At 39.0% G+C, this 20270-nt stretch overlaps 1 protein-coding gene across 2 annotated transcripts in view; it reads left to right on the top strand.

The window, feature by feature from the left end:
- The first annotated feature begins 2023 nt into the window (after window positions 1–2023).
- LOC117425065 (RNA-binding Raly-like protein) overlaps window positions 2024–20270 on the top strand; it is a 46249-nt gene continuing 28002 nt past the window's right edge. The window contains exons 1-2 of one of the 2 annotated variants that reach the window (XM_034041727.3): window positions 2024–2263; window positions 8812–8887. In XM_034041727.3, coding sequence (XP_033897618.1) covers window positions 2227–2263; window positions 8812–8887 — 113 coding nt within the window. In that variant the 5' untranslated portion in view covers window positions 2024–2226. The remainder of the gene's footprint in view (window positions 2264–8811; window positions 8888–20270) is intronic. The other variant, XM_034041726.3, reaches the window with a different exon arrangement.

Here is a 20270-nt window from a genome sequence, read left to right as displayed (position 1 = left end):
GATAACACACCAACAATAAGAGGGGCAGAGACACTGGTATCCCGAGTCAACAATAGGAAAGTGGGGTTTCATTTGCTGTGATTTTCCTTAGCCTGGCAAATATGGTGAGCTGCAGTCAGAAGTAAAGAATACATTATCGCATTAATTAGCAACCCCCTAACAACCCGTTGCACAATGTTTCAAGATGTTGAGTCGGCTCAGGAATAAATACTTTACTCTTAAATTTGCGCAATTTATTATGGGTTTTAATGAAAAAATAAACAAGAAAAAAGTAGCAATCCTACTTATGTCATGACGTGCTGTAAATCCTTCCTTGCTACTCAGTCATCTTGGTATAATTTACATTTTCAGTAATTTTGCTGAAACCTAGAGATTAGTGTTCTTTGTCCCTCGTGTCTATTTATACCTTGCTGTGTATCTAACACACAGGCTAATTACAGGAAGGGAAAACGTTTGAAAGTATGAAGTAGGGCTCAGTAATACTGTGCTAATTGACATGTGTTGGTTTAATTATGAGCCATATCTACCCTAGATATAAAATAACCCTAAATACAGTACTTTGTATTTCTAAAAACAAAAAAGAAAACAGGTGTTTATAAAAAAAAAGTAAAAAAGAGGATTATGATATGTCAAGAATTGACACTAATTTTTAAACTGTAGTAACTATAGATGTTTCTAGTTGTAACAAATCCTATATATTGCTGTCACTCCTGTAGAATAAGAGTTATGTTTGTTATGTCATGAAAAGTCAGTGACCACGTCTTTTTTTTCCATCGTGACAAACTCCAACGCAAACACATTATACTGTTTAGCACACTGCGTATCGTTTAAAACAAACCTATAAACAAAATGCTGATATTCACATAGGAGGATATTTTAATAGAGGCTTTATAAATCAACAGCTATGAAGAATGCGCTTCTCTACACCTACTCACCTATGAGAAGGGACCAGCTCTCTCGTGCCTACTCCGTACTTCATTATATAAGAAGGAATATATTACCATACCTTCGAATGAGTTATGGTAGGTACAGTGTTGTTACTAATATCTTATAGCAAAATGTAAACATGCGTAGCATAAAAAGATATGTCACGAGAAATCATGACATATGGTTTTAATGTCATGGGCGGTAAGCGGTGGAAGGGTAACAAAGACATGGTTTTTCATGACATGCAGTACCCTCTATGCATGTCTATTGTATATTGTAGCCCCTTTGACCAGTGAACTGGAAGATTGAATGGAGATCCTTATAGTTGGCAGATGGCTATGCTCCAGGATAGCATGAACATGTTTGTATGTAAAAAACAAACAAACAACTGATGTATGTGCTAATGCAGTTTGTTCTTTCAAAACCAGTGATTAATGTATATTAAATACTGTATATGACAATACATTATTTAAACTTGGAGTGGTGTCTATATTATTGACAGTCTGGATTCAGCTACTCAATCTATCATGTAGCTGTCGGAAAATAATAATAAATTGACTTTCAATACATACATATTTGTATCATTTAGTCAAAAATAAAGATGAACAATGATGTTTATATTAAGAAGTCTTGGTCATAAGTAAAGACCATTCAGTGAGTATTTATTGAAAACAGATGGCCTGCTTCAGGTTTATTAGAGCTTCTAGATGTCATAGCATACAAGCTTACTTCTGAAAGATTGCTTTTTTCCACTGTGTATCTATACCAACTGAACTGTACATATATTGCATCGTATATGTTAAATGCATGTGTTAATATAAGGCAGATATAGTCAGCCCTATTACCTCACTAGTTCTAAATCCACTAGCTGTCAATTTGTCTTTCCAAGAGCTGTCAGCGTCTGCACTTCCCTGATTCTGATATCCACTGGTAAACAGAGCTTTAACTGTATCAGATTTTGAAGCTGTGTAATATCCTGCTTAGTGCTTTAAATACTGAAGAGGAGAACAAAACACCTCCCCCACTTTTCTTGTACTTCTTTGTAATGGAATGGCCCAGTCCCCCCTGCTGCAATGTGAAAGATAGTACGCCCTGCTGGAACAGTTCTTAGAGTGTTGTCATTGATTCAGTAATATACAATACCTTGGCTGTGTGTGTGTTAGAGAGCGAGAAAAAGAGAAAGAGACTGAGAGAGATTGAGAGAATCGGCGTCCTCGGTTCACTGGCCAGTTACATCCTGTCTCCAGCAAAAAGGGACCCCCCCCCCCTGCTCCCGCCAGCACTTCCACTTTTCCTGGTATGACCTTATTCAAGAGTGAACATCGCGGCCAGAGACGTGAGTATTTTACAGGCAGACCTCGCTAGGCTCAGACTCTCTGTAAAATCAAGCAGATCAAAGGAGTGTTCAGACAGAAGTGGGACTGTAGAGAACACGTGAGAGAAACTAGATCGCAGCAGAGAGATCACAACAACTTGGGACATCTGACTGCCAGGGCAAGCAGCGTTAGCAGCAGCCAAGTCCACTGACACAGTAACAAAAGTGTGCAGCATTAATGTTTGTGCAGAGATTCACAGTCAGATTGCAGTGGAGCAGGGATCGAAGCCTCTTAGCGAAGCCCCACTGTTTTCTAGACTATTGAGAATTGATCAGGAGGGTTGGCAGATTGCATTTTGTGAAGGCAGGCAAGAGAGAAACAAAATGACAGTGCTCTCCTGTCGGTTTCATCAAAGCGCTGGGAGTTCATTGTAAGCAGGAAGGGGTTGAAATTGAAGAGTCTCCGGCATATATATAAATAATAATAATAATAATAATAATAATAATAATAATAATAATAATAAAACATTCATTCAAGATTTAATTTCATGTAAGTTTTCAAACTGTAATCTGCACAGCACATTAATTAGCCCGATGAAAGAATTGATCATACTCAGGGTTCATCAAGTTAGGCGAGGTGAAAGGGAATACAAAATCGACTTCGAATCGAAACTGATCTTGCTAAACAAATGCTCCTTGTAAATACATTTGAATTAATAGGAAATAACTCGCATGACTGCATTACGAATGCAAAAGCTAGCTTCGTTTTGCGTTGGCACAATGGCTGTTGTGAATTGCATTGACAGTGCCTTGCTTGCAGGTTGTATTCGGCAGTCTGAAGTCAAAGGTGCTGGGCAGCCACCTGCAAGAGATTGGCACGAGTATATTTGCTGTCAGTCAGTGCTGTGCTCATTGAAGCTTTGTACAAGCCCAGCCTCTGCACTGTGTGACAGTTCCCTGGTTGTACTGTATAAACGATGTCAGCAGAGACTGAGTGAATTTATTTCTGCAGAACTAGATTGAAGAAGTAAGCCTATTGTTGACGGGAAGTAAATTAAATTCAGTTTTTCTGACTGACTTAACCTGCAGTGCTGGGTGTCCCAATACATGTTGTACTGGAACATTATTTTCTGAAGTAGAATTCAGCAGGCTGTTTTATATTTTGGAAAAAAAAAAAAAAAATGTTATAGTCTATTGCCTTTTAAAAAAGATCTGACTACTTTTCTAATTTTTAAATAAAAATACATATTCCAAATGGAATGTAATAAATTAAATTACAATGACTATATGTTTCTTGACTTTGAGTTTTAATGTTCCTTTTAGTATTTCTTATGTATTCTAGTTAAAATGTCATTGTTATGCAATGTACATTACATTTATTAGCATCTATCCCATTGTATCAGGACCATGTCGTACAGTCTTTTTTTTAATTCCACATTGGTTGCTTACTGGTTACACATACTTGCCAGCAAGGTACTTGTTTAACCTGGTCCATCCAAATATGTATAAACTGTAAACATCAACATTATTTTATGTCAATCAAAATGCAAGTTTGAGCAACACGGCTTTTCAGAATGCAAAAATGGACTGAAGATTCAAGACTTGAGTATATATTATTGAACAAGATTTTGGTTCTTGTGTTGTGAATTTATGCTAATGAAAGGTGAGGGACAATGATTGTAGCTATGGTCAGGCACAGTGCTGGAAGTCACCAAGACAGCTTCCCCTCACAGCTCTGTGAAAGAGCACACCTCAATCCTCCTGCCTGCCATTGTGTTCTAGGCGTCACTCAAACAGAAAAGGCCAGAATATGTGGTTGTTTTGTGTGATCTGAGCCAGAATCAAACCCGGGCTTCTGCAGCTGAGGCATGAGAGGGAACAAAAATGAACCAGCTGTGCCAAAGAGCCTCTCATAGGACAAGTTATTTAACGCTGTGACTTTGAGAATAGCAGGCACAGTTAAGTCCTGTATTGTGCAGTTTTATTTGGATTCTATTACATCGTTACCTCGCATTATTTACAGGTTTTCATAAGATGCCTTTTATTAGGGGTTTGCAATTTGCCTAAGCCCTTGTTTCATCTCGGGCACCCACAACAGCGTTATTGTTTAGGCAGGTGCTGAGTGTAGAGGTCAGGCAGTCCTCGTTTGTTTTCATGATTGCAGTCATAAGAAGCTGCTGTCGGCTCATCACTATAATATTGCCCCCAATTTCTTTCACAGGCGAGCTGTGTGTTTATTACTTGCGTTTTGCTTGTACACCGTGCTATCCACTCCCCCAAAGTAATTCTACCTCATCCCTTACTGAATGATTTTCAGTGACAGTGCAGTAGTGACATTACAATGGCAGTGCATTAACTCTGTAGTTGACAGTAGCAGCACAAGTGCAGGTATGAGACGTTATTAGAATGGTACCACAGTGGTATTGATAGTAAATCAGTTGTGTTGCCATTGCTTACAAATGATGTGGTCTGCTACAGGTTCTGCTATTACACTATCTTGTTAACATTATTATAATGAGACCCCAATTGTTTAATTCTTGGAAGGAGTCCTTTGCTTTTGTCCAATTTGTATCCAGCATACTGGTTGGCAGTGCAAGATTTCAAGCAGTGCAGCTGCCTTCTAGTCAGCTCAGTGTAGGAGAGTTTCCTTTACATGCCTACATTGGCTAACTTTGATATTGGGTCAACTATTTGGAAACATCGCTAAAAGCATTAAAAGAAAATGTGAAGAAATATACTTTAAATTCCCTGTCTCCCCACCCCCCTAAACAAGATTGAGAACCGGAAAATCTGTGAATTCCACACAAACCTCCACCCTCCGCCCCGCTCTTCACAGCCCCTTCACTGGAGAGCGAGCGCTTGGTGCAGTGAGGCAGGGCGTTTATAGCAGCTGCACAAATTGTCCTGAAATGAAGCTCTTTCCACAGTGTTAGCTTTCCAACCAGCCCGCCCAGCGAGGATGTCTGCTCAGCCGCAGTATTGAAATTCCTACCCAGGGGGGTGAAGCAATGTTTTTTTTTTGTGCGTGTGAAGCAAATATTTAGTTGTCATAGTCTTTAACAGGGCAATGTGACCTGTCGCATATAGTTTTTAATACAACTAGGTCTCCGATTTTAGGTTTTAATTGAAGAACCCCCCCTTTTGTGATTTTACTTACAAGACCGCTCTATTCACCCTTGCTAAGTAACTATTCCTAAACACATGCAGGCATTTTGATATGTAACAAGAGATACAAGGTAAACTATATAAAAAGAGGGTTATGGTCTGTGACATATAGAGGGTACACAGTATATACAACAGGGATCCAGGGTGCTGTTTTGTTTCCAGAAATGCTTTCACAAGAGGAGCATTACCTCTTATGGAAGTGTAGTTGAAAATCAAGCCAGTAATGTGAGCATGAGAGATTCATTTAAGTGTAATGTAGAGAGGGTACATTGACTGAACACAAGGTTCACAATCGATAACATGTTGTTGAAGTGTGACGTTCCTCGGCTTGGGTTTACATGGTTTACACAGGGACAGGGCTTGTAATCAGTCAGTCAGTCAGCTTTGAACAGGAGTGCTGCAGCTGATATAGTTTTTCTCTGTGTGACAAGTCTGCTGGTCGATTTCTACCCGTTGGTGTGTCACTCGTTTCCTTAATCAATACCTCCTCGCTGCATTGATCAGTGGCCATAATGGCTGTTGGTCTCACGGGATTACAAACTGAATAGAGATGTTCTCCACACTTTGTAAACACCTCTCAGAGATTGCAGCTGATGTCTGTCAGACACAACAGGGCCCCATTTCAACAGGGATGCAATGGTGCAGTGGCGCTGGCATGTTTTCTAATGCTCCTACAGTACAGCAATGGGCCACAGTTTTGCATCACCAAGATTTTTGAGATTGATACATTTAAAAAAAAAATGTATGTGTGTGTGTTTATATATATATATATATATATATATATATATATATATATATATATATATATATATATATATAATTACACACACACACGCACATAATATTTTATTTAACATCATGAATCAAAGAAATGATATTGCAAAAGTCTACTGGAAACCGTAATAATTGTACAGTATTTCATGTTAGATTTAAGAAATGTCACATTTTTCAATTTCTGTCACTTTTTCGTTAAGTATATGGAAAACTACAAAGCGGTATGTAATTCAATATGTTAATGTAACATTATTCAGCAGGTTTCATTCAACTTTATGAAGCAAAATTTGTTTTATAATGCTAGCTATAGGGTGATGCAAAACTTTTGGCCATAGTTGTACAGTAGTCCTGCTATGATCTCTTGTATTTGCCCACTGGTTTTCATTAGGGCAGTGGTTTTCAACCCTTGTCCTTAAGTAACCCCAGTGGCTGCGATTTGTGTTTCAGCACGGAGCACAATATTTGTTACATCATACATTGTTTGCTAGTACTCTTAAGACAGCACTTACAGATGACCTGAGACTATAAACAGTGTGAAGCTCCAGTGCTTTCCTTACGACATTTTTACCAAAAAAGGCGAAAATCTATAAGGTTTGGTCTCTAGGGTTTATTGACCATCCCTACACTACATTCCAAATTTAAAAAAAGAAAAGAGAGATAGTTGCTAAAGCGCAAACCTGGTCCAATAGAGGTACCTGAGGGAAATGAGTTTGATGTTCTCAACCCAGTGGCCATTATACCACAAGACAAGTTATCAGTCTCTGCCAAGAAACTGTAAACTTGAGTGAGTACTTAGTATGAGCCTGTTTAAGCTTCTTGTGAAATTGAAGATAGGTGGCTTCACACAGCAAGGACGCAAACCTGCGCTTCCCTGACTGAATGACTCTCCCTGCACACCACGTGGCTGTGCCTTAACCGGTTAAGCCACTCTGGGGACCCCCATGAGAACTTCTAGCACATGTGCATTAAAAAACAGGTTAGGCAATCCAGATGATGAGTCTGCCAATGGTTCTGCTGGTGCAATAACCTTGTATCAGTGTAATAATGGTATCCCGGTTGTATTTGTAGCTTTACTGGAATGGTGTGGATATGGTGGCCTGTGTGCGTAACAAACACAGCAGAAAAAAAACTAAGGAAAAGCAGAAAGACAGTGTGCGGGGGTGGAGGAGTGGAGTAATCCACAGGGTAGGCTGTGCCTGGGAGAGCTGCGGTCTCACCAGGCCTGCAAGGGTCATTATCAGTCTGACAGGCAGATGTGAAAAGGAGCTCCAAGTGCACATGAAGAGAGGCTTGTTAGAGAGTGGAGCTAGAAGAGGGGCAAAGCGAAGGTCTGTTGCACTGGGCTGTTAAGTCCTGCACAGAATTGATAAATGGGAGTGTAAAGCAATTAATATCACAATGGCAGATGGATGTGGAATTAGATTGTAAAATACTTCATTTATCCTTCCCTCCTGTCTCCATATGGTTCTGCAACAGACTAAGGGTCAGCAGCTTATCTCCTGTTGTGTTAGCAACCAGAGTGGCTGTGCTTTCACTCAGGAAACCAGGAGCAGGGGGGTGTAGCGGTGTAAACCTTCACAAGGAGAGATGTACCAAGAACTGCATCTCTGGAAGCAGTCTCCTCTTCAGACCTTGGAATGAATGACACTCCAGACGGGCTGTTATCAGAACAGTTCAGAGAACAAGCAGAAAACAGCAAGACTTCACAGAAACAGTCCAAGGGGATAAGATTTACTGTTAGCTTGACAAATGTGTAATATATCTTTATACATGTGGCAGAGAGCAGTAGGCGACACTAAGAAAGATATTATAGTTCTATTGCTACAACAGAAGGCTGTCTGTTAAAGAATGCATTTAAAAATAAATAGATTGATGGCTATTTTTCTGGTTTCATCTGTTTCAAGTTAGCTGTTCTTGACTAGAAGTATCAAGATAAAGACCTCAGTTTTTTATACAAAGTTTGCTGTTTCTAGGCATCATTCTCAGCCAGAATTTTACTCTGACTTCAACTGGTCTTGAAATAATCTATACAGTAACTGGCTGGAGCAATGTGGGGGTAGTAGGATTTGGCCCTCTTGACAACAGCTCCCTTGAGTAGGTGAGGCCCCATGCAGCCAGACCTCCAAAGTGGGGTGGCAAGCTTCACCATTGTAAAGCTGGTGGAGGGGAGGAGAGGGTAGCAACAAACACAGAAAACATCTGAATGCTCAGACTGGGTATAATTAATTTAGTAGACAGGAGCCTTCAATCCGCAACATAAACCATATCCAAGGCTTTACAACCAGAGACCCTACTGTATACTGTAGATAGTATGTATAGTGGGCCATATACTACAGCATAATTACAGAGTCACTTGACCTATTTTACTGCAGGTATGGTCACACTATTCAATGCAGAACAATGAGACTTAGCAGGTGGAGGCACTAAATGGACAAGAATGTTGACTATCACCACAGGAACCTTTTTCTTTGCGATTTACTAGCTTTATTATCACTGACCCCCTTGTTATTGCACTGAGGAACTTTTAGTTCTTTGCTTGTTTAAAAAAAAAAGTTCCATTAATTTAAAGATAAACTGCTGCCTCTGGTGTCTTTGCTGTCTTTTTCTAATGGTGGTTTCTTCTATTTCAGGTATAAGCATGGCTGGGGAACTCAAGACCAGCAGACCCAGAGCTGGGTATAAGCGACCAGGCAGTACTGTGTACGGGTGAGTCTGATCACTTTGTGTGGGAAAGTCTAATCTAGTGGTTAGTGGGCCCTCCACACATATACCGGTATAAACACAAACAGACCTAAACTTTATTCCTACTTTCTTGTGCTTTATTTAAAAAAATCTCCTGCCAGCCTTTAGCTCTGACCACTAGCCACACTGCTTTTTAGTCCCTCAGCTCTAACCACTAGGTCACACTGTCTCCCTCAGCCCTAATGACTAGGCCACTGTCTCTGACCCAGTCCCCCAGCCCTAATTACTAGGCTACACTGTCTTTGACCCAGTCCCTCATCTGTAACGACCAGGCCACACTGTCTACTCTTTATACCTCAGCCCTATCGACTAGGTCACACTATTTATTTCCAGTCCCTCAGCCCTAACGACTAGGCCACATTGTCTCCCTCCCAGTACCTCAGCTCTATGCATTTTGCCACACAGCCATCCTTCTAATGACCAGCCCTCATCTCCCAACCTCCCTAGAATGCTCTGAGTGCTCAATGATCTAATGCTGTAGCTATGGGCAGTGGCAGAGTCCAGCAGCCACTTAACACTTGAAGGTCAAAGCTCATGGGGAGGTGAGATCTGAAGCAATCCCAGCTAATGATAACACTGTGAGGATAGGGGCTGAGGAAAACAAGCAGCCACCTGCAGCTCACTCTGTAAACACCTGCTTCAGTCTTCAGGGATTCCCTCCAGGCAAGAGGTACCTGTGTAGAAGCTGTTGCTTGAACTCCCCTGATAGACGAGATGTAATGTTGGCTGTGCACAATAGGAGGGGCTGTTTGTGGGAGCTGACCTGCCTTCACAACGAGGTCCAACATTCACTATGCACTGATCGGAATAATCAACTTGCTTCAGACCAAACAAACAATAACCTGAATATTGAGAATAAAACTACCTCACTTTGATGTTGTTATTATTTAACTTCTGATTCCCTTCTTTTCATATTGTCGGTGTTTTTAATTTATGTGGAACACTTGTTTTCCTCTGTATCAGCTATGCAACTTAAAGGGGTTAAAAAAAAACCTAAAAAAACACCGGCCACATCTAGCACATACTTTTGCGTGAATGGGCTGATCCTAAACATGCATACCTGAAGTGTATTCTGTAATACCGCATAGTGGGGAATTCTGACATGTTATTGGCATGACGTGTTCTTGTTTCTTTGGATTTGTATCCCCTGTGTCTCGTATCTATATGTAAATTTTTTATCATCCACATTGTTGCAGTAACAGCAACCACAGGCTTCTTGTTCTCCCTTGCTTTCCTGTTTCTAATATCGGCTCGCATTCAGCTTTGAGGCCTGCAGTTGACTGTTGTTATATTACAAGCACACACAGAGTAGGCTGCAGATTGCAAAGCTGTTAGCTCTCTCTTTCTTCTTGGTTACCCATCTTCCTGTAAGGAGTCCTACTTAATCTGCGAGCACTATTGCATATTTCTTTATATCTTTAACACACCTGAGGTACTGTAGTTTAATGCAGAAGTGGCTAGAAAGGCAAGCTTTTTAGAGACAGAACATTTTTGGTAGGACTTCCATATCGGCTAGTTTATCATTTACAGATTTTATTTTATTTCTAAACCCCAATATTCTCAAATTAAATTCCTCGACCAGGCAGTCCATCCCTTAGAACAGTTTACTGCTGTACATTTTCACAGTAATTTTGCAGTATTCCCATGTTTTTCCCAAACTATACATTTACCATAGCTTACCGTGGTTTGCCATGTTTTTAACATTTTTCATTTGCTTTAACATACCTCTCTGGGTTTTACAATGATTACCTAGGTTTTACCACACGTTTACAATCTATTTCAGAATCTTTTTGATTTTAAAATAAGTGAACATAAATCAGAATTTATAAATCAGAACCAAGTAATGTATAACCTTGGTTTATATAAATCAGATTTGTACATTTCTTAATTATAATATGTATACCACAACAGATTTGTATAAATTAGCATATCATACAAAATGGCATGCTCAATCAGAGGGAATATTTTTTTTAAACGTTACTGCACAGAGCTTTCCCTGTGCAAGTTCGTTTAATACACAAGCATTGAATCTGTCTAAAAAAAAAAAAACTCCATTGCCATCTGGAAAGTCTCCATCTTCCATTGTCAGTTTGAAAAGATTTTCTGTTGCTCAGCATGTATTTATGAGTCGTGCTCTGGTCTCCAACAAGTATAATAAGAGAGCAATCAGTAACATCAAGCACATTGGCTGTTTCATGGAAATCTTGTATTGTTGGGGTTTTGACAGCTGCATGAGCTGTGGATGGTGTGATTTATGTTTTCTTCTTTGACACTGGACCATTGCATCTTGACCTTGTGGGCTTAATTATACCTGTACCAGTAGTGGCTGGCAGGTGTTTGAATGATAGTGATATAAAAGAAATGCCGAGAACAGTGGGTGGGAAGGGAATTGGATTCCCCTTGGACGTGTGGATGAGAATGTCACCGTATTGCACACAGGAACAATGTGAACAGTACAATTCAGTCTTCTCCTCCTTCTCACTAGACTGAAAAAATGGTGCCACATGTTGAAAATCAGTTTAAGGCTTTTAAAGTAGACAGCTAAGAAGTATGATCTAATATGCATTCCCATCACTTTGTAGATCTCGCAATGTGCTATGTGAAGAAGAGACACAATATGTGGAACATGTAATTGATTTTTAATGGGCATTTTTTCATACCATTTGTAAACGGCAAAACTGGCAAAGATATCTTGCACTCTTTTCCATGCTGGACTTCCCGGTGAAGGAATACATTCGACACATGTGAGTTGCTTCTGGGAGTCCTTGTAGCGAAAACGCTTTCAGTGTTGATGTTCATTCCTTCATGCAAAGTTGACTGGAAGTACAGCATTGAAGAATCTGCAAGAAACCTTTAATTTAAAATGTTTCCTTCAAATAAATTGCCATTAAAAAATCCAATTCACCTTTACCATAATGTGTGTGTGTGTGTGTGTATGTGTATGTGTATATATGTGTATATATATATTGTAAACGATTACACTCACTTGAGTTCGTTGCCCCTTTAAAAATAGACCCGGCACACAGAAATGGATTTTTCAAAGCGCGTTTGCGCAATTTTTTTAATAAACCAAAACACAACAAATACAAAAATCAAAATAACACCTAGCTCCTCTTGAGCACTAACTCGACTTGCAGGAACACCCTGACTAACGCGGGACAGCTATGCTGTTTACCCGTCTTCACAAACACACTGCTACAAACAGCACTTACTCTCTCTTCATTTGGCTACTCGGAGACAGCGCACCTCTCTGCCTCCTTCCACTCAGCAGCCCCGAGCAGACTGCTTGCACTCCTTTTAAACTCCCGCACCTGGGCTTAATTTCTAATAACGCCCAGGTGCGGAAGACAATTAACAATAAAACAATTAAAGCAAACAATTGAAACAATAAAGCAATACAAAACGGTGCATACCCACATGTTTTTTCCTTGCAGGGAGGTTTTAACCCCCTCCCTGCCGTCTCTCACAACCCGCTATATTACAATATATATATATATATATATATATATATATATACATACACACACACACACACACACACACACACACACACACACACACAATTTTGGCTACATGCATTAGATAGGATTTACTGGAATGGCTTTGTTAGCACCATGTACATTAAGTCATTTCGGCTCCCACTGATGGAGCCATTTGAAAAAAGGTTTTTCTACATGGCTTTAAGAACTATACATTAACCATACATTAATCAATCAAAATCCTGATTTCAGAATATTCCAGTACATCTCATCAGTTTCATTTCATGCATGGTAGAATACCAAATGACAAAAATTCTAAAGACATGGATAACAGCATTAACTATGTAGGCTTTATTAAAATATGTTTTTAGTAAATATACAGTATATGTAGTTAAGCCAGTCTCTTACGGTGTAAGAGTGCCTTCTCGTTTGACACTTTGGGGGGGCAGAACCGCTTTGAACCCAAAGTGCTCACAGACACACGCTTATACCATGAGAGACAGGGTCATGCTGCATATTAATTTACTGTATAGCATAGAGAGCGTGGGTAGACAGGCTTTAAAGTGCTACAGTACCCCCTGCAGTACCAGAAACACATTACTTTAGCTTTGCTATATCCTGTGTTGTCCATATCGTTGCATTGTTGCAGGAGGGAGCGTGATTTGGATACACTGCGATCATTTCTCCTGGTGAACACTCCCTGATCCATGTGCATGCATTTCCTTGAATCCCTACTGCATTCAGTTTGAGAATTAATCTTTTATGTGGGACTTTGTCAAAAGCTTTCTGGAAATCTAAATAAACCATGTCATATGCTTTGCAATTATCCATTGTCGATGTTGCATCCTCAAAAAAATCAAGCATGTTAGTTAGACACGATCTCCCTTTCCTAAAACCATGTTACCATATAGGTCATTTTTCCATTTTGGATCTTATAGTTTCCATAAGTTTACATATAATAGAAGTCAGGCTTATTGGTCTGTAGTTACCTGGTTCGGTTTTGTCTTTCTTTTTGTGGATCGGTATTACGTTTGCAATGCTCCAGTCTGTTGGTACAACCCCTGTGTCAAGAGACTGTTGCATGATCTTGGTTAGCGGTTTGTAAATAACTTCTTTCATTTCTTTGAGTACTATTGGGAGGATCTCATCTGGCCCAGGGGATTTGTTTATTTTAAGAGCTCCTAGTCCCTTTAACACTTCTGCCTCTGTTATGCTAAAGTTATTTAAAACTGGATAGGAACAGTTTGTCGACATGTGGGGCATGTTGTCCGTATCCTCCTTTGTAAAAACTTGTGAAAAGTAATAATTTAATATATTTGTTTTTCTTCATCTATGATTTTGCCATTTGTATCTCTTAGACATTTAACCACCTCTTTGAATGTTCTCTTGCTGGTATAATATTGGAAAAGCATTTTGGAATTGGTTTTAGCCCCCTTAGCAATGTTCATTTCTATCTCTCTCTTGGCCTTTCTAACTTCCTTTTTGACCTGCTTTTGCAGTTCCAAGTACTCTTTCTGTTTACTCTGTAAAGTGCCTTGACTGAAAAACTCAGAGTGCCCACAGAACACTGACCCCTACTGTGTAGTAATCTGTTTTTTGCTAATCAGAGATGAAGAGAGCCTACTAATTGTATATTGTTCCAAACCGTAAAAATGCTAAATAGGAAAGCTTGCTTACTCATTAAGCTTATATGAATCCAATTTCCCTCTCTCTGAGAGTTTGTTTAGCAAAATGTAGACCATACAGATGTACTGCACACCATTGTGAGGATATTTTGGGTCTCAGACGTGCATTTTTGGAAGAGACACTATAGTGGACATTTATTTTCATGTTAAAATACATATCTGGTATTACACTATGTTAAATAATACTGTGTTTGTAAGCCATGCTGTAAGACAGTGCTGCACTTTCTTGTTCATTTCAACCAGAGAATGAAATTGTCCCCACCTTTACAATGGCTTTTTTCCCTGTTATTAACCAACCATCTATTTCCCATATTGACATGCTTTGACCCAGAAGACACTGCTGAGGTGAAATGAACCAAAAAGTGTTCCAGAGAACTCCAGAGAGCAAGGCGTGAAAACTTCCTTTAACCGTATGGAGAACAAGATTTGTTTAATGACATTATTTTGTAAGCTAATTTAATTAACCAGTCACCAAAGAGACTATTTGTGGCTACATAAAGTGTCTGTTTAATGAATAAAAATCAATTTGTTTGATAGACTAGCTAGTTACTACAGGCAACCTTAAGCACTTACTGTAGAAACAAATAGAAGAGTATCTTCCCAGACTTGTGTTTATCTGTATGTGGAATTGGAAACTTGTTTTTATAGTCATTTTTCCCTTTCTTCGTTCACAGCGCTATCAGAGAAAAACAGCAGGGTGCAACTGGCTGCAGGCAGTAAAAATCAATCTCAAATTGATCTAACAACTCCACCCTTCCAGGCATTAAGAATCAATCTCAAATTGATCTCTGCCAGGGGTTGGGGAAAACTAGAAACGGACCTTATCAAAAAATATCGCAGCGCTGGGAATATTTGACAGGGAAACTTATCAAACCAGCAAGCAAGCAGCCTGCCTGCAGCCTGTCTGCATTTCAAAGCCCCCCCCCCTTTCCTCTGTAATCAGCATCTTCGCGCCGGGGCAGGGGCATCGCTCACTGCATTTTGCACTTCCAAATAATATTTGGTACAAACTGAAAAGTTGCTAAAATGTTAATATTTAAAAGCATCAAGTTTTATTACAGAATCAAGGTGGTTTCATATAGGGAAGGGGGTTGGGCAAAAAGTGTGTTTATTATTATTATTATTATTATTATTATTATTATTATTATTAGGATAATACGTGTGTAGCATATTATAGCTACCTGTAAGTGTGATTGGGTACTGAAATAATAGCATGTGTAGTCTGAATGAAGATAATGTTTTTTTGTTTTTTTTTTAATTGAATTAAATTAAGTTTGATATTAACTGGCATATTTAACACCAGTCAAGAAAAGTTGAATGACTATCACATTTATTTATTTTTTAAATTCATATAATCATATAGGAAAAAAAAAAGCCTTTAAATAACTCCTACAGTTTCTAAGCATTTTAAACAATGTAAATTGCAGTTATAATGTAATTAAAAGCTACTCTGTTACAGTGAAGAATAGTACAGAGGGGTGCAGATTGAGGTAGAGTTGGTTGCAAGCTGGTGAGAAAAAATGAAAAAAAAATCATATCACCAAAAATCTACAATATAATGTGTGTCAGTATCTTAAAAGAAAAATGCCCCCCTCGATGGAACCTCCTGTAATTCAGAAATGAATGTCTATGTCCTGTTGCTTGACAGCCAGGTTACACCATGATATACAAGGTGTGATTAACTCTTACACACCCCTGTTGATCCGCTCCCTCTCTCCCAGTCCCTTGTCTTCCTCACACAACTCATAAAGCACCCTTCGTCGTCCCATCGAGGGCTGTGACACTGCACTCCACACCATTAAACACAATTTACTCCATTGAAGGTTCGTGCTGGCTGCTGACAAATAGACACACACACACTAGGTTTCTACTTCATTACTCTGCAGGTAACGAGGTGAAACCTCTACCCTCACACTGTATACTGAAATCCAACAGTCTGTTCAGCCGACTGGATCCGTATCCAATCCAAATCACCTAAAGATGCATTATATACCTTAACCCACCTACAGCCAGTCATGGCAGCAGTGTGGTTTAGTGGTTAGGGCTCTGGACTCTTGACCAGAGGGTTGTGGGTTCAATCCTAGGTGGGGACACTGCTGTTATACCCTTGAGCAAGGTACTTTACCTAGATTGCTCCAGTATAAACCCAACTGTATAAATGGGTAATTGTATGTAAAAATAAAGCGATATCTTGTAATAATTGTAAGTCGCCCTGGATAAGGGCGTCTGCTAAGAAATAAATAAATAATAATAAATGTTAGAAACATCACCTCATGCTCAGAGCAACACGTGAATAGATAGGGGCGTTTTAAAATTATGCTGATGATGTTATTAAGGCTTATTCAATAGATCCACTCAAATGTAAGTATGCACTACTAAACTGGTCAGGTTTCTTGAAATGAAGGCTTCCTAAGGAAGACATTGTTTGTTAAAATTTTGTAAAAAATGTTCTAATATAATTTGGACCTGCTGATTGGGGGGGGAAATATATATATATATATATATATATATATATATATATATATATATATATATATATATATATATAATATACAAAATAATTAATTAAATGATGTTATCGAGCTGAATTTTTTACTGGCTGAGATCTTCCAACCTCTTATTGATATCTTCCTTGCGAGCTCAGAGACAGCTGTCTGTGAGGTGTGCTAAACAAATGGCAGGGCTGTCAATCACCTCCTCACAGGACCGCTCTCGCTCAAAGCAAATTAGGATTTTTATAGAGAAATTACATTTTCGCAGACAGATTTGTAAATTTTCCAAAACAAAGAAAGATTAATACTAATGTCATTTAAAATGTATATACTGTACTGTATGAAAAAATATTTATAAAATGTTTAGCCTGTACAGTATGCATTCTCTAAACCTATGAAAAATACTTTAAAACACACACTTTCAGAACCAAGTTACAAAACTGCTTTTGTGGTGTAACCGGGCTGTCGTGCAGTATTAAAGTGGTATAAAATAGGGCAATGTCAGTATGAAGGAAGTACTGTTTTATCCCTTAAAATTATATACTTTTTAGTTATAATATCTGGCTAACGTGACTGGTCCACACCTAACTTACAAATATACAGTATGAGTGTCACACGTTTACACCTATCAAGGGAACCACTTGCCCATTTGTGATGGGACTTGATAAGGACCTTCTTTTGCAGAAGTTATTGAGTGTAACATAATCTGGAGATATATAGAGGTGCTGTAAGGTATAAAGAACATCTTAACTACAGCAGTATGTTTGAGCAACCCATTGTGCATCTTAATGTTTCATTTTCTTACCCTTGTTTGATGTGCAGCATGGTAAACCTGAATGCAGGCACCAGATCTGCACACTTTAGAAGTTGTCTTGTCTAAAGCTCTGTCTTTCTACTAATAACAATCCATCTCACAACAAGGCTTTAAAGACAGTCATCAGACACACACATCTTCTCCAGAGTGCCAGATAACTCTTCACTCCAATCCATCCTCACAGCAGTCCTTTAATGTACTCAAGCCAGCAATCTACTGCCTCCCCTCCAGTACTGCCATTTGGTGGTACAAAAGGTTACACGAACACAACTAAAATGAGTCAATAAAAACTATGGAGGAAAAACAAAAATCTCGGGAATGCTGTACTGCAAAGTTTGTGTGCGCTTTATTTTTCTGTAAATGTCCCTAATGCTGTGGCAATTACCCCCCTGATGCCAAGCGAGGGAGTGATATCAATTTTCTCACTTCAGATTATAGCCTTTTTCAAAATCAGGACATAACTGCCGGGCCTTTGGAAAATGTTCACATTTATTAATCGCAAATAAAGTAGGTTGCCTGTCGAGGCATCCACTAAATACCTGTCATTTGCTTGCTGTGACATATTGTTTCAAACCACTATTGCAGAAGGTCAGCTGTGTATTTTAGCTGAGGTTTATTTTGGAGAAGAAAAATATTCTTTTCACCTTTTGAGAGAAATTTCTAGAAGGTTTCTAAGTTCTAATCACATCTTACCCTCCAAAAGCTCTTCGACAGCTCCTCAGACAGCTCTCCAGAGAAGCTGGTTCCATAGCTTTGTTGTCTGCTGGATGAGATGTACTTGAATACACAAGAGTTTCGTCAACCACAGGAATCAAATGAGCATTATATGTATATATGTATATTCAACGTTTACGGACGGCCTGTTGGGCCTTATTGCATACATGTAACACCTGACACCTTGCACATATTTACAGCAACCTGTGACAAAAGCACAGGAATAATTAATGCCTCCATAAACTAGGTGGCTGTGTTTTATTGCCCCACTTCATAATGTTGTCTCTCTGAAGCGGCGGCCGATTCATTTGAATAAATAAATAAACAGGATGTTAAATAAATCCTCATCTCCTGCCTCATTGCCTCTCAGTTCAATTTAGAGCGACTCAGCAAATGAGGAGGTGATGAAGCTGTACATCATGAATAATCAGGGCAGGCCCTCCTTTCAGATAGAGCCACTGAACAGCTTCCTGCAGTTCCTGATTCGGCAGGCTGTGTTGATCCAATCGGCTGCTTTACCTGTTGACTGACATGCTTTCAGCCAGTTATATACTTTGACCCAGAAGACACTGCTGAGGTGAAATGACCCAGGAAGTGCATATAAACTAAGAGCTTCCTTTACCTAATGTATTTAGTACTAGATATCATGTTTTAACATGAAATATGTGTGTGCCACCAGCACTCCATATAAAGTTTTGGGTCATTGAGTAATTTACTCACGCTTATTCACCAGTCACAAACACAAAGTGAGTGGAATCATCTGTATGTTTTTTTTTCTTATGTTTCTTGCAATTCCCAGGCAGGCTACATGATGTCCCATCATTTCTATAGCTACTGCATGCATTCAACAATTGACCATTGAGACGCTGAAAACCAGCAAAGTACAAGAAGCTTGATAACAGGCAAACTCAAGCTGTGCAGCAAAATTGCTATGCGTATTAGTTATGCATTGAATTTAAATATCACGCGTAATTCATATTTTTTCAATGTGTAAAATACCTTTTGCACAGCATATCTGGAGCAGTGCTACTGTATCTTTCAAAAATACCTTTCATTCAAAACTGCACATTTCAGACCTATGTAGCTAATGCAACATAAGTGCAAAATGGCTAGGATTCACACTTTGAGAATCAGCCCCATGTCCTCTGTCTGGCCATGTGTGGTCCCGTTTTGATCGTTTTGAAAAGTTTATATCTTTTAAAAATATAAAAAAAACAGATGTGCCAAGTAACAGCAATAGCTCATCTGAGGATTATTTTACAGCAATCTACTTAGAAAATACTCGAAGTATAACGATTACAAATGTATAAAACAAGCATTAGAAATGATCTTTCATTGTAATGTGTTAAATTGCAAGCGACCCGGGTTTCAAACAGCAGCTAAACAGTCAGCCCGGTTGCTAGAGATTTCAGATTTCCCAGCTGAATCGGTACGTTATCGCTGCATTTTCTATTACTTTGTATTAATATCTTGATGTGTAATGTAAAAGTGCCGTCTTAAAGAGGGTGTGGTCTATTCGATGGCTCTAAACCGTGGCCTCTAAATTTACATTAAAATTGAGCTCTATCTGACAGCCAGTTGATTTACAGACAGAAAAACACTGAAGACAACTGCATGTATTATTACTGTACATGTTTTATTTTCAGCTTGGTACCTGTTGCTTTATAGAGCCAATGAATTGACCCCTGTCAATGTTCTCAAGGGTTTTGAGTGGGTTTAAAACATGAGAAAGCGATGGCAGAACCATTTGTCCACACCACACTGCTTATTTTCTGTTTCCGGGTCAAAATTGGAAGGGGACTACAGTATCTGTCGTATCATGATATTTCATAATCATAGGGGATACTGTAATTTAACTTTTGTAAAGTCACAATTTAGAAGGCATCACTCTCGAAGTAAAAGCCAACATCAAAGATGGTGGATGTTTGTGAGGAAATATTTAATCTGTGGTACAAAGAAACAAAAAACGCTCTGAGACAACCTGAAAGGAGGCAACAAAGAACTTGGATTCCACTAAATATCTTGGTTAGCAATATTCAAATGCAAAATATTTGAATGGGTATTTGAACAAGTAATTATTCAGGAATATCAAGAAACAAGGGGTCTAAGCGGGTTAAATGCCCCACTCTCAGTCAGCTAGTATTAGAAAATGGATAATACCCT

This window comes from Acipenser ruthenus, chromosome 20, assembly GCF_902713425.1.
Source record: "Acipenser ruthenus chromosome 20, fAciRut3.2 maternal haplotype, whole genome shotgun sequence".
NCBI lineage: Eukaryota > Metazoa > Chordata > Actinopteri > Acipenseriformes > Acipenseridae > Acipenser > Acipenser ruthenus.
Note: the sequence above shows the minus strand (reverse complement) of the source record. Positions and strands in the feature narration are given on the sequence as shown.